Source organism: Micrasema longulum, unplaced genomic scaffold (assembly GCF_059751315.1).
Source record: "Micrasema longulum isolate JH-2025_06_02 unplaced genomic scaffold, ASM5975131v1 h1tg001688l, whole genome shotgun sequence".
NCBI lineage: Eukaryota > Metazoa > Arthropoda > Insecta > Trichoptera > Brachycentridae > Micrasema > Micrasema longulum.
The window spans coordinates 255,167-269,685 of record NW_028278866.1 but is presented as its reverse complement, the minus strand read 5'-3'; the positions used below and the strand labels follow the sequence as shown (position 1 = coordinate 269,685).

At 32.0% G+C, this 14,519-nt stretch overlaps 1 protein-coding gene across 1 annotated transcript; it reads right to left on the bottom strand.

Moving 5' to 3' along the window:
• Positions 1-3,382: 3,382 nt before the first annotated feature.
• LOC148274317 (uncharacterized) lies at positions 3,383-6,774 on the bottom strand. Its single transcript, XM_088237293.1, has 2 exons — positions 6,346-6,774; positions 3,383-4,240 (listed from the first exon to the last, which is right to left on the bottom strand). Exons 1-2 carry the CDS (start codon positions 6,745-6,747, stop codon positions 4,079-4,081), a joined length of 564 nt encoding a protein of 187 aa, XP_088093419.1. The 5' UTR covers positions 6,748-6,774; the 3' UTR covers positions 3,383-4,078.
• Positions 6,775-14,519: the final 7,745 nt, after the last annotated feature.

Sequence of the window (14,519 nt, the reverse complement as noted above, 5' to 3'; positions counted from 1 at the left end):
AACAAGACTAAATATGCAATTTTAATAAATAATTATAAGTTATTTAAGTTACAAAAAAACTGGTACTTAAGTTTAGCCATGGAATGCAATAAAATTTAGAATACGATTTGAAAATAACAACAATCCCTCTAGAGCTCTATTTAAACAGTTTATTGCATAATAAGAATTGCATCGTAACTGCATAGTTTCATGCACGCTTCTGGGTGTAGTACTGACTTGTACACTCGCACTTATCTCGTGTTGAAATTATATTTATTGGGGCGCACTTTCAACTATTTCTTATAGATACTAATATTGCATCGGATCACTGCACTGCAGTGGTACCGCTTGAAATATCCAATAGGGTAAACTAGTTTCTGTCGCCACGTGGGTTTTCAATTATGTTGTTGCCTACAAACAATTGAGCGTATAAATTATTCATTGTTATGAAAAATTAGATTAAGCATGACTTGTTTGACACCAATATTTAAATTTTTTTTCGGCAGTTTTGCCTTTAACATAGTTTAAAAAAATACAATAGTAGGAAACAAAACACTTCTGTATTTGGTTTTTATTATTGTATTTTTGTGAAATTACGTGAACCAAAAAAAGTGTGATAGAAGAAATGTCACAATGTATTACTTTATATTAAGGTAATCAGCCACTGAGACAGCACTACATATAGTTAGTAATTACAGTTTATAAAAAAATACTTAAAAAAGTATCGATTTTAATTTTAGTAGGGATTCATTTAAAATCTCTTTATTATTTTCATGTTTGTTTGCTAACATGCGGAGCTGTGTTAAAATCAAGAAATTGAATAGATCTTTTTACTGGATGACTTGTAACCCATTCGTTCATTGTAAGATAAAATAAAAACCAAAATGACGGACGCCGTATAGTTGACAGAAATTCTGTAGAATAGAATCGTAAAGACATAACTACGAAGAAACCATGTAACCCAAACTAACAATATATACACATTTCGTAAACGACGAATAATTTGCGGAGATTAAGCTCCATGGTCGTCATTCAGAGTCTACAAACAGCTCATAGGCCTCTCTGTCGGCCACCAGCTCCTATGCATATTCCAAGTCAGGCTTGCGTCCCGCAAATCTGACATTCTGACTGACAGTCAGCAGCGGACGTCCCGTCAAGAACTTGATGCCTTGTGAAGTAAGCGAGCGTGGCTAAAACTCTCATGAGAAATACGCATATGGCTTGGCCAACCTTATCACCTCCGCTGGGTGACTGTCGATATTCGAGTTGGCTGCGATCGTTCTCTTATTCCTTCATTAATTACAATGTCAAATCTCCACACGCCCATTAAGAAATATCTATATAACTTTAAAAAACCATTAGGGTTCTATAAATATATTATCAGCTCAAGTCATGTTATGTCTCGTCACTCTTATACCCGTATGCAGAGACAAAACTTAAGGTGAGGAAAGTACATTCTAATCTCAAATGCGGAAAATAACCCGAAGGTGAAAACAATAGAATGTACTTTCCTCACCTTAAGTTTTGTCTCTGCATACGGGTATTAGATAACAATTCTCAAAACTCAGTACTTTGCTGTTTTGGGCTTTAGTGATGTGCCAAGATTCACATCCGTAGACGAAATCAGGTAGATCCATGGTAGAAACGAATAAAAACGAATGTAAGTAATAAACTAAGCTGTATCCTTAAACGTTATTATGTATATATAGCGATTAGTTAAAATAAGTATTATTTGTCTGTTACTTTTGACATTTAATGAAAAATAAATATATTTTGGCGCAATCGCTCTATTATGCACTTCTACAATCAATGTTTTTACCGGCCTGTAATATTATGTCACCGACATTACTCTTAATCGAGATCACAATTTCCATTTCAGACGATAAATTTTCTCATGAATTATGTATTATCTAGTATATTAAATGTGTCAATTTTAAACAGTGCATATTTTCCGCATTTGTATACGTGCCACTATGTTTGATTAAGAAGAAAGAAAGAAATATTAAATTTGCAATGATATTTTCTTATTTTTACTTAATTGGCAGTGACGTCTATAAATTAACTTTCACAAATTCAGAAGTTTTACAAATACGTCTTACGATTTCTATAAAACAATTTTATGTCAAAATACATATTTAATAACTTCAACTTTATATACATTTTAAAAATGAAAATATTTGTTGAACATGAAAAAAAACAAAATTAAATAATTGAATTACGTATTTAGTTTGTGAAAAATCGGTAAAATGAATTCTGTATGCCGACTTGTTTCAGATTCGACTGTTTCCCGGTCAAGCTTTAAAAATAATCGTAGTGAAAATATTTTACACGGAAAATAGCAAAGTTATTTAAATACTGATTTTATGAAAAAAGTTTAATTTGTTTTTAACCTTTTCAATTATTGTTTTCATGGCTTTGTTATAGTTTTCTTTCTACATGGGTTGTCTTCACAATTTCTAAATGAGATCAGTTTATAATGTATCTGTCAAGAATATTTAAATTATTAGATATTAGTATGGATAGTCCTTAAAAAATAACTAGATTAGAATGACAGCTGTCAGCAAAAGTGACGACATAACTTTGCAGTTACGTCTAAGGAGTGCTTTATATTGACACGAAAAATCATTCGTATCTAGCGTGTTAATTTATGTTTTAATACAATACTTTACATATAAATCAATATAATTATACAAAATCAACTTTAAAACAAAAATAAACCTAATTATCAATGACGTTCTTACGAGGTTAGATCATTTTGCAAAAATGTTAGAGATGGGACAAATTGATCAATGTAAAACGAACAAAAAAAATATTTATTTGATGCTGTTCATAAAAAAAATATAAATGTCTTATTTTTGGTGAATAATATTCTTAAACACACTATAATATGCTTGTTTTTTGGAAACATGAAAAAACTGATAAAATTAATTTATCGGTACATGGATAGTGATCAGTACTTTCACACCTTTGTCACATTAGTTTGGCAACTGTAATTTAAATTGAGCTATATTTTAAGGACTACTGTATAAGTATGTATTGGATAATTATGATTGTACATATACAATCATACGTAGCTCGCATTTTGTAATCATTTGAAATTGTTAAAGCCCAAACATAGGTAATAATACTACGGTACATGCCTTTTCCATTTTTTGCAAATTTGAGAAGAGGAATTATATAATGGGTGTGCTAATATTAAAATGTTGTTTAGGTACTGATATATTATAGGTAATGTGAGAAAAGCCTATTGGACACCGAAGCTGTTACCGCATACAATTATGAGATCCAAGGCCAATAGCTTAGGTATACCAAGTTGTTTATAAATGTCAGTAGTTTTCATTTCTCATGGATTATGTATGCGAAATTTGTATGTGCAAAATGCTCACAATTGAAACAACGTACAGACAAACGGATGTCGGGTTTATTTATAAAAAGAAACATAATTTAATCTTAAATCTAACAGAAGACTTATTGCTAATATATTGGATAAACTTAATGTACTTAATAAAACTCTGCCTTAGGTAGAATAACAACGTCATAATGGTGGGAACACTTTCAAATTTTGTAAGAGATATCTTCTAAATAATATGTTTTTTCTCTTAATGAAAATGAATTTTGACTTTCACAAAAATTCTTGAAACATGAGTCAAACCTGAGGTAAACATCAAAATGAAATCATCTCAGTTACAATATTGCGGATTTAAATAATCCCAAGCGTTTAAAACATAAAAAAAATCGTACTGTTAATTTTATTCAAGCAAAATAAATCAAATCTCGAAAACGACTGTTTTTAACCCTGGGGTATTAAAACTCTTTTTTCCATTATTCGAATTTCACTGTTTATAGTTAAAACCATTTTATCACTATACATTATTATCAAATGTATCATGTAAAGAGATTTTGTTCTTCAAGAGACGTGATTCTTGTTCGCGTTCATCAGATAATCCTCCAGCAGAATAGCCAACATTAGTTGTTTGTTAAATTAAAGAAAATCACAATATCCAACTAGATCTCCCACTCTGCTTTTCACACTTCCCTCGGAAGAAATAACGACTTCTCGTCAACACTTAGTGAAACATCAATTATTACGGGGTTTCGTTTAACCATAAATTTTAGTTGGCCACGAATGCAAATTTTGAACACCCGCCCCCCAGCCCCTATGTCCATACTGGACTCGGTGCTTTGAGGGTCCGTCAGCCCAGTGAAGCTTAGATCTTCCCATAGGCCTGCTCACCCATTGTCTTGACTCGGCCATTGGGACCTGAAATAAAAACAAAAATACATAAATATATATATTTTTAAGGAATTTTTTACACCCTTCTCAAAAATACGTATTAAAGTTTAAATACAATAAAAGTGCATAAATATCATTGCAATTTAAAAACGATTACCATGTTGACTATACTTTGGCCAAGCAAAAAAATAGAACAAAAAAATAACAATAATCTCTTCAATGAACTTAAAACTATTAAAACTAATATATCAGTAATTCAAAGTAAATTTAAAGTTTTTTTTTGAACCCGAGTAAAAACAGCTTTCTATTTTTTTAAGTATTACTGAATTGCTATTTTTTATTTTTCTTTTTATTATTTATAATTTAATTTTTTTTCTCATATGTATTCGAAATCATATAACTTCAAATTAATATATAAATATAACAGTGTAAGTCACTCTCCAAGCACAAGGGCTAGTCTCTTTTTTGGAAAGTAACAGCTATAACATGTAAAATTATAAAAGTAGATTGCTGAGAAAAAAAATGTATCAATTACGTAATTATATTAATCTATTAAAAAAAATATATGTCGATGAACAGAAAATAACGAGTTATTTTTTTGGAATTTTGCATCCTTTTACGGTTTTAACATTAAGTATACTCTAAAATCTTCTGTATCGAATATTAATGTTTTTGATAAAATCAAAATGTCAATTTTTTCATGTAATGGAAAGAACTTACTTAGTTAAAAAAATATTAATTTACTGTAATTCAATAAAAAAATATTTTTTATTTGATACAATATTAACGCTACTAGTCATTGCATGATGTTGAGTTATTACACGTCATATTTTTATTTATAATAAAATATAAATAATAATGAAATTCGTACAATATCAACCTCGATTTTTTAGTGTTGTGTTTGCGTCTTTGACCTTGTTTTTCTGTAAAACCTTAATATGTTTCGTCTGCTTCAAATTGTTCTATCTACTCTTATACACTCGACTTGGCACGCGCTGCCAATATCGGAGGCAATTTCATAGATTCCCGTTACCCAATATATTTAACGTGTTTCTATTCTCTCCGAAAAGTGGAATTTTGTTAAAACCAGCGTTTTACAGTTATTCAAATTCGCAAATGTGTAAAGGACGGAAAACAAGCGATTGATTATAAAATCTGCTAAAATACAGAACAATTTCTGCATTTGAAGTACTGTTTTGATTATTCACGTGTTCACCAATTTAGCTCTTTGAGACGCTCAAAAAGAAAAGTACAGCGTACCCGCAGTTTCGCAGTTTACTCGTTCTCATTTATTAATACGAATGGTCGGGAATTCATTGAACATAATGCCTGTGACCTCGAATCGCTGTCACGAATAGTGTCATAGAAATTAACGTGATACGTTCTCCAATGAATTCAAAAACTCTCCATCCAAATTAATCACAGCCTATTTTGTCGAATGCAATCAATCTAAATTGCAACGAATTCGAAAGATACAGCTCTCGTGGGTGGTGTTAAATGAGAAGTATTTTTTACACGTTTAGCAATCTTTGATTAATCGACGATCGGTCTATTTGTAATGATCTAATCTTGTTTGTACGATCCTACCTAATTGGGGATGTTAGAGTGATGCCTTTTATGTATTCTGTAAAGCTGGACGCGCAACATTTTTCTCAATAATAGTCAAAGCATTATGCATGTTTCAAATTATCAACATACTTACATGACTTCGTTGAATTGAACGGGCTTTGTTAATAAACCTTGAAAAATGCTATGTCGTCTCGGAATTTTAGATCACAAAAATAAAATTAATTCTCAATTTTACCACATATCAAATTAAAAATATAATAACAAATATCATTCTGAGGTCATTTCCTAGAAAATCTAAATTAACACGACGCGCGACGCGACGTTTTATCTCATGTAAGACGTAAGACACAATAGCCTCTAAAAATTGACGCAAACACGACACTAAAAATGCGATTTGTATATCTACGCAACTTTTTTATTTTTTTATTATGTAGATTAGTTTTCCCCGATTTTTCATCAAACATATTTGTGTATTGTTTATAGTGTAACCGCCAACCCAGAAGCGCAAAAAAGCGTTAGATATGGATTCGGAATTAGGCACTATGTAAATCGCATTTCCTCACTCTGTGGTAAATAGGATCATCCGGCACTATCACATGCTGCAGATTCCACCCCCTGCGCACCCTCCTGGATCTCGCCAACTCGTTGCTGATCCTCTTCGTTGGTCTGTTGAGATGCAGCACATTAGATTCGACTATGATGTTATCTTCCACGATCGAGTCCTGACCGTCGATATCTTCTTTAGTTATTATGAAGGGATGTTTGATCGCGTATTTCCTTTTGATGGCTGACATGAATTTGGAGTCCCGGTCCTCGGAGAGTCGGCCGGCGGCGTCTCCGGTCTGGATGTCGATGGTCCTCTGGTCTCGCGGGGCTGACAGGCCGGGGGGCGGAGGGAGCTGAGCGGCAGCGAGCACGAGGCAGCACGCGCAGACTAGCGGGAGGGAAAGGCACACACGGTCCATGGCGCGGCGACAGGCGACAGCAACCGACTGAGCGCAGAGCGGCGCACCGGTTGCTTATATACGAGCTATGGCATTGTCGCTATTTTTATTAAATTTTATCTGCGTGCGAAGTTTGTTAGCTTAGTAAATAAAATGCTATTGCTATTATTAATTGTTTTACAGTTTTCAAATTTTCATTTTTTTTATAGCTTTTCAAGATTTCAGAAATCAATGTTTCTGAGATGTATCAATGTTTCACCTTAAGATCTTTCAGATCCTTTTATGCTACATTTAACCATGTTGTTCGAACCCCGCTGTACCGCAACTTGATTCCCATTTTCTAATAGTGAGTTATTTTCAACTCTTTAAAATATTAGGAAGGCGCTGTGGCGCAGTTGGTTAAACGACCAAATGTGAAACTGGCGTCGCGAATTCGATTCCAGCTAGCTGCAAGAAAAAAACCTCTCTGGTGAAGGTTAGCTGGTTATTCTTTTAAAAATAATGTTCTCTAACATTGAAATAATTTGGGTTAGTCATTAGAACACAAATGTTTCTTTTAAAAAATCACCATAATTTTAAATACATTTATTTATTTATTATATACGGCCTAAGCCAATTACAACAGTTAAATAAAGAAACAAAAATAAACGAAACTGAACAAAAATAATTTAAAACTATGTAGCAAAGACAAACAAGGGCAATAAATCAATGGCATGCAATCTATTCATATACACGATGAACATATAAGACTTCGGGCTAAACCATGCCAATCCATATTCATCCCACATTGTTCTAGTAGCAAAAAGATCTACGAAAAGCCGGAAGATCTATCCAGAAGGATTCCAATTTATGTGACGAATTGACTAATCCACACATTCTGGACATTGGGGCATATAAACTAAAGTTGATCTTAAAAGATTGAATAAATAGCAGATGTTGACTTCTGGAGACATCACTTTTAGCATTAAGTATTTTAAAAATGCATATATAGTCCATCTCAGTTTTACGTTTCTTTAATAAAGACAGATTAAGAGATTGTTCTATTTCAAAATAGGAGTAATAACTCCTTTGCTATCCGAGCAACCAAGTCACTTTTCTTAGAAAACGGTATTGACCCGACTCGATATGGTCAATATGAGTCCTATAGAATGGATACCAAATTAGATAAGCATATTCTAGATGGGGTCGAACTAGTGAGCGTAAAGAGTTTTGATGGTATAAATATTTTTGGGGTCCGTCGTCATTCTATTGATAAAACCGAGAAGTTTAAAAGATTCGTTTACAATATTATCGATGTGTTCACGGTAGGAGAGTTTACTATTATTATTAACTTATTAAGCGCTATTTTCGTAATACAATACCTCAAGCGCGCTTAAGCTTTTTTGAAACATCACTTCACTTTCACAGCCTCGCACCTCTGCTGGAAGAGCATTCCATGCCATAGAGCCTGCGACCGCAAATGCGCGTTCACTGAATTTAGTGCGCTAACTATCCAAATGCATTTACACGGAAAATTTCTTCATGGGGTCGATTATTTGGGATAGTTGCTAAATGTGCATCTTGAGTGGTTAATGATATGTATATGTGCCGCATGTAATGTATATGTTTTATATGTGCGTTCATGTGTGTGTGCGCGTGGATGGCTCGGAGTGTGCATTCGGTATTTTTATTTATTTTAATTAATTACTAACGATAACCTCCATGGAAAACACAAATAGGAACAATTATTCTTTTCATTTCATTCATTAAATTTTTTGTCCCATTTAATGTTCACATCTTTTGCATAATTTTTGAAAACTTAATTGGTCTTTTCATGTTCAAAAAATGTGGTTTTTCTGATTATGTATTATTGTATGTTTTCTGAATAAAAACAAAAAATCTTAAGTAATGCTAAGATCCCTTATTGATAAAACCATTGGAAGGAAAATATTTTTTAGTTTTTCGTTAAATTGTATTCAAATTATCGTGTGCTTTTTGAAGCTGCTATTGGTAATAGATTTTTATTATAAATCGATCATGCTAGTGCTAATCATGACTGTTATGTACAGCAAATTTGTGTACATAACATAAAATTATTTATTTACTGGCGGGCGATGTTTTGTCTACATACTATACAGTCTTCACACACTGGAGCCTATAAATCCCGAATCGTTGATTAGCGTTTATTTTTTTTGTCTCTTTCCTTCACCCGGTGTCAGGGGCAGGTAGTGATGAGATGCTGGAGGCAATTATTTCAAGCGGACGTTTCAGTGGAACGCCCGGCGAAATTTGAATTGTTTTGCTCCTTCAATCCATTCGCATTTTAATAGCTTCGCTTGAGGTTTCTTTTTGTTAAGTCTGCGTTGGTGAAACGATAAGGAAAAAAAAGACATGTTTAAATTAAAAATTTTGTAAGATGTAATTCTTAATCATTTTGTTTCTTGCTACTTGAAATTATAAAACCCTCTAAAAGTAATCATTATCAACCCATATTTGCACCCGATGTTGCATAAGGCAATGCATTGTAAAAAAAACTGCGGCGTATCTCGATCATCTGTTACATGAAGGTAGTCTTTGGCTTGAAATAAATTTGATAATAAAAAAAGGCCAATTTATTAAAAATAAATATTATTCTTTTAAAAATTCTCCAATCGTCAAACTATACCCGTTCAGAAACGAGTATGGAAAAAAATTTATGTATCGTTTTTCGTTGTTAATTTTTTGATTGAAAATGCTTTTAGCTTACTTACATTTATTTTACATTATTCAAATGCTTCAAAAATTAAATATGTGTTAAGGTTTTAAAAATTACTTTGCCTTTCTGTATTTAACTCATCTGCACTTTAATAATACCTACTGTATTTTTCAATTTTTTGATTTATTTATTTATATAAAGATCTCTAGAACTCTATGAGAAAAAAGCCCTGCGTTCAATTGTTTAATACTGCCCAAAACTGTAAAAAAGCCATTTTAGCGTTCTTATTTACACAAATATTTCAATTTTGGTGGCCATTTTCAATGAGTTGTGAATAACTCACTATTAAAAAATGGAAATTAAGTTGGGGAGAGTCGGGTTAGAATCTCGGACCTCTGATCCTTGAGTTCGCAGCACTAGCCACGGGACCACAACTCGTTTTGATTATGTACTTACGAGTACTTACTTTGACGCAATAGTTTGTCTTTCTTTTTGTATAAAACTTAAATGTAATTCGTTTACGTTTGAAAATTTAATTAACATTTATTAGATACTCATTTAGTTCACCTACAGATTGACTTATTATACCATTAACCGCTTGAATTTTTATTTTGTACCTGTCATATAAAAGCTCTCTGGGCGTATATAATAAACAAATATGTATTAAAAAAAAGTTTAAATGTTTGAAGAAACTTATAAAGGTATGTAAAACTAATAACTAACTTTTTGTTTAATAATAATTAAAGTTACGTTCCTCCGAAATATTTCAATGTTAAATTATTTTTTAATCACTATAATTTATCTATCCGCACCCAGTGGTCACTGCATCGATTCTCCATTAATCCAGCACTTCTGTATCAATCTTATAACATGGAAGATAAGGCGACGATAGAAAAACGAAATATTTCAGTGTTAAACCACTTTTAATAAAATTTGTTCGAATTATAATCAAACCCGGCGTCTCAAGCATGGTAAGTTAGTGCGACAAAAGAAAAATTGAAAAATGAAAAAAAAACCGGAGATGTTTTCTCTACTCGATTACCGTTTCAGGATTTTTACTCTAGAGTAGCCTTCGAGTCAAAAATACTCATCCAAGAATCTGGTTCTATTTCACATATATATATGTATTTTTTATTCAACATCTATACCAATATAAACCAATATTGAATCGATTGCTCCACAAGTGCATGGCTTTTGTTAGGTTTTTGTTATTTTCATTGTGCGTTTTGTAATATAAGTAATATAAATGTACATACATATATACCTAGTTTTTAAAGCAGTTTGAATATTTTGTAAATTATCTCTGTTTTTAAGTTAGTCTTCGTTGTTTATTCTCAAATGTAAAAACATTTCAAAAAAGTATATTGTTAAGTGTCCTCGGCACGGGTAACCCCAGTGAGGTCACATTATTTTAATTATTGTTTACCGTTTATAAGAGTAAAATATGAATAAATAAATAAAATACACATTATATGTGTAGGATTTGATGGTTGAGGGTTAGAGCTTTTACCCCAGTTGGAGATTAACAGAAGACACGAGGTTGTTGTTTGAATGCGTATTGATTACATGGCGAATAACATACAGCACTTGGTTGTGTAGCGCGAGCGTAGCGGCGATGATGGGTTGAAGAGACTGCATTTAGACTACATGCTGGAACCGAGTTACTGTGTTGAGCTGGACTTGTTGGGCTAACTAGGCGTTGACTGCACCCTGTTGTCTCTTTATAAGCCACGTTCCTTTGTACGAAAACATTCGTCCTCCACTCAATAGCCAGGCTCTTTAAAAACCTGCGCTTGGCGGGCGAGAATTAATTTACGGGTTCCCAGTTAATAATAGATTAACACAGGTTTCAGTGAAATCAGCAGCTTATAAAGCACTGATCCTTATTTTTCAGAGTAAGAATAAGAAAATTTTTTATTCGCCCGGACACTGATGAAAAATATGTACATTGGTCAAAATAATGAACTCGATGATCATTTTGGTTGAAAATTTTATCTACTAGTAACTTAAACATTAACATTTTGCGCACATATTCAAACATTGATTAGACTAAAGATGTTATAAATTATTATAATATTTAATGAATACATAAAATTTAAAAATAAACTCTCATTGCTTTTGAATTACAAAAAGCAAAGTAAATTATTAATAGCCTTGTTAGCACAATACATCTTAGCATATATTCCACATTTGTTAATGTTTAATTGTATTTGGAGGCCGCATTAATTAATGAGATTAAAATAAAATCAGCACCTCCAAAAAATAACGATATAAACAGTATTTGAGATACGGACAAGACAATGGCTAATAAGGTATTTGTATTTATGAATCTAAAATGAATTAATACAACTGAAATTTCAAAAGACAAAGGATTAAATGTTGAGGTTGATTGATTAGCATCATCTCAACTCGGTGATCTGTGCAGGTTAGGATTTTATTATCAAATATAATAACTGAGAAAAATGTTTTTATTTCAAATAAATATTGATATATAATTTTTACTAGGCATTCATCCTAAAAAGGATCATAAATGTTAATAAAAGAGAAATATCACTTTTTTAAAAACATTTTTAAAATCAAAAGGGTTAATGAAATACTGTCAAATAAAAAAAGATGCTACTCATTAGTAGCATAAAAAATATTTTAAAATTTTGAATTCCCGCAAAAACGGTCATTACATTGGCCACGCCCCTAATACGTCACGATTAATGTTCATTTTAAACTTTTTTCCAAACCATTTGATTTTTTTTAGAACATCGTCACGAATCTTGAAGTCAAAACTATCAATGCCAAACATGTCGTGTTTTTCTAGTGACACATTTTTTATAATTTCTTTTTTAAAGTTATATATGAAAACATTTCTCCACAATATCCATATTGATTTAGAATAAACAATTAATTATTCTAAATCCATTTCATATATTTTTATCGGTTATTCGTAGTAACTGATATTTCCCTATTGTTAATAATAATAAATAATTGCATTTTATTTTAAAATAATAATAGAGTGCATATTTATAATCTGCATCCAAGAGGATAAAAAGAAACAGCTCTGTATGTGAAATAGAACGAGAATCAGTGTTTTCGGCTCAATGGCTGCTCTCACGTTGAAATTCTGTAAACGGAAATCGAGCAAAAATAAGTCCCTCTCGTAGTGTAGTGGTTGAAGCCTTCGCCTACCTTGCTTGAGGTCTAAGGTTCAATTCCTGTCAGGGTTAAGGTGAAATATTTGCTTTTTGAAAAATAATTGGTCTGTTTTATTTATTTGTAATATAATGTAAATGTATGACTTCTGAGACCCGAAAGCGTTTTAAAGACTGTGGGTCTTCCTATCGGTATCACTAATTCAAAAAAGCATTTTTTTGAAATCAGTAAATGCGTTACTCTTTTGAAAATGTCAGTTTCATATATCGCGAATTAAATGAAATTTTACTGTACTATTTTTACTGCCCGTTTTACTGTGAGTTTGGCAAATTACATGGAGGGCCTTTGTTGAATATTGTCATTCATCCTCAAGACCATATTGCACACACGAATGGTGGCAAAAACTGTTTTATTTGTATAAAAATAGCCTGAAATTTAATAACGTTAGATTAGATTATACAATTATAGTTCGTTTAAAATTTACTAACTCCGACGCCCTTCACATAAGTCACCAAAAATCCCACTATCATGCATGTATGACCGCTTATTTAAAGATTATTAACCATTTTTTTTTTTTTATCAATATTCCTACAGAGATGAGGTAGAATTTTTTTTCCGTACGTAAAGTGGCCACTCAACCCAGCCAATGACAGGTCATAAGCCCTGTAAACGCTCGAATATCGATAATCCTGAATTTGAAAAAAAAATTCTACCTCATCTCTGTAGGAATATTGATAAAAAAAAAAATATATACCTACTTCCCCTCGGGAGAAATCCAGATTTGTGTATGTACAAAAATACACATACCAAAAAATAATGTTGTGGATTATTAACCACATCAATTTAATCAAGTCGCAGAGAAAGAATTGTTAGTAGGTAGATACTTTGTTTGACAATTTTAACACCGAGGGTTAACAACACTACTTCCTTTTGATGGGCAAGGACGGCGCAAAATATTAGTTCAGTTTATATCCCGAGACAGGCTCCAATAAACAATACATAGAATTATTTTTTTAAATGACGTGTAAATGATCCTCAAAACAGAATATCAAATACCAGACACATTAATTTGATCTAAACATCAAAATTTGCGGACTTGCATATTCTAAGATAGCAATTTTGTTTAGTGCCTCGGCCTATATTTTATTTGGTGTTTCTCAACATTTTGTATCCCGGAGCCGTGTAAACACGTGATTATATAACCATGCATTGTGTCCCGGTCGCGTGTTTTCACGTGGTTTACCAGCTGTCTAAAAATTTTATTGACATCTAGTGACTATTATTAATACTTTTTTGCTGGTTGTAAACTACGTGAAAACACGGGACCGGGACACAACGCGTGGTTATTATAATCACGTGTTTATACGGCTCCGGGATGCAAAGCACAAAAAAAGGAGTGAAACCTGTATATGTGCGAACATTGCAATGTGGCTCTTCTTAAAGGCTAATGTTAGTAAAACTATCATACAAGAATGTTTCGAATTGTTTTAAATAAATATGGGAAGTTTTAATTGATTTGATCCAATATTTTTATAATTATGACACTTTTAAGAAACCCTTCGCAAAGCAGGAAATTTCACAAAAATGGGCCGGGCACACGGAAAACTCTATGTGTATTCGGCCGGTACTCAAAGTGTTTAGTAATTTATGTGTCCACATTCACTGTATAAAATTCACTATTCTGCCTATTTTTGAACACCCGTATTTCATAAATTCTTCTATGAATAAATAAAAAGTTAAATAATAAAACACTTATCGATGCGATTGAGACTCGTTTGACTGAATTATTTCACCTACTAGGGAACACCTGAATGAATTTTTTTTACTTCTCGTTTCGTTAGTTCAATAAAAAAACTATATTTTTAGTTTTTCAGAATGTTTGTAGATAAGATTAAAAAATTACAGCACTGGAGAGATCAGATAAAAATGATGTACATTTATTTATATTAAGTTAATAAAAATAAATTATTTTAGT

Coding starts and splice junctions, on each gene's coding strand:
- LOC148274317 (XM_088237293.1), bottom strand. CDS start 6,747: ATGGACCGTGTGTGCCTTTCCCTCCCGCTAGTCTGCGCGTGCTGCCTC. Junction 4,241..6,345: donor ATGATCCTATTTACCACAGA/GTGAGGAAATGC, acceptor TTTTTATTTCAG/GTCCCAATGGCCGAGTCAAG.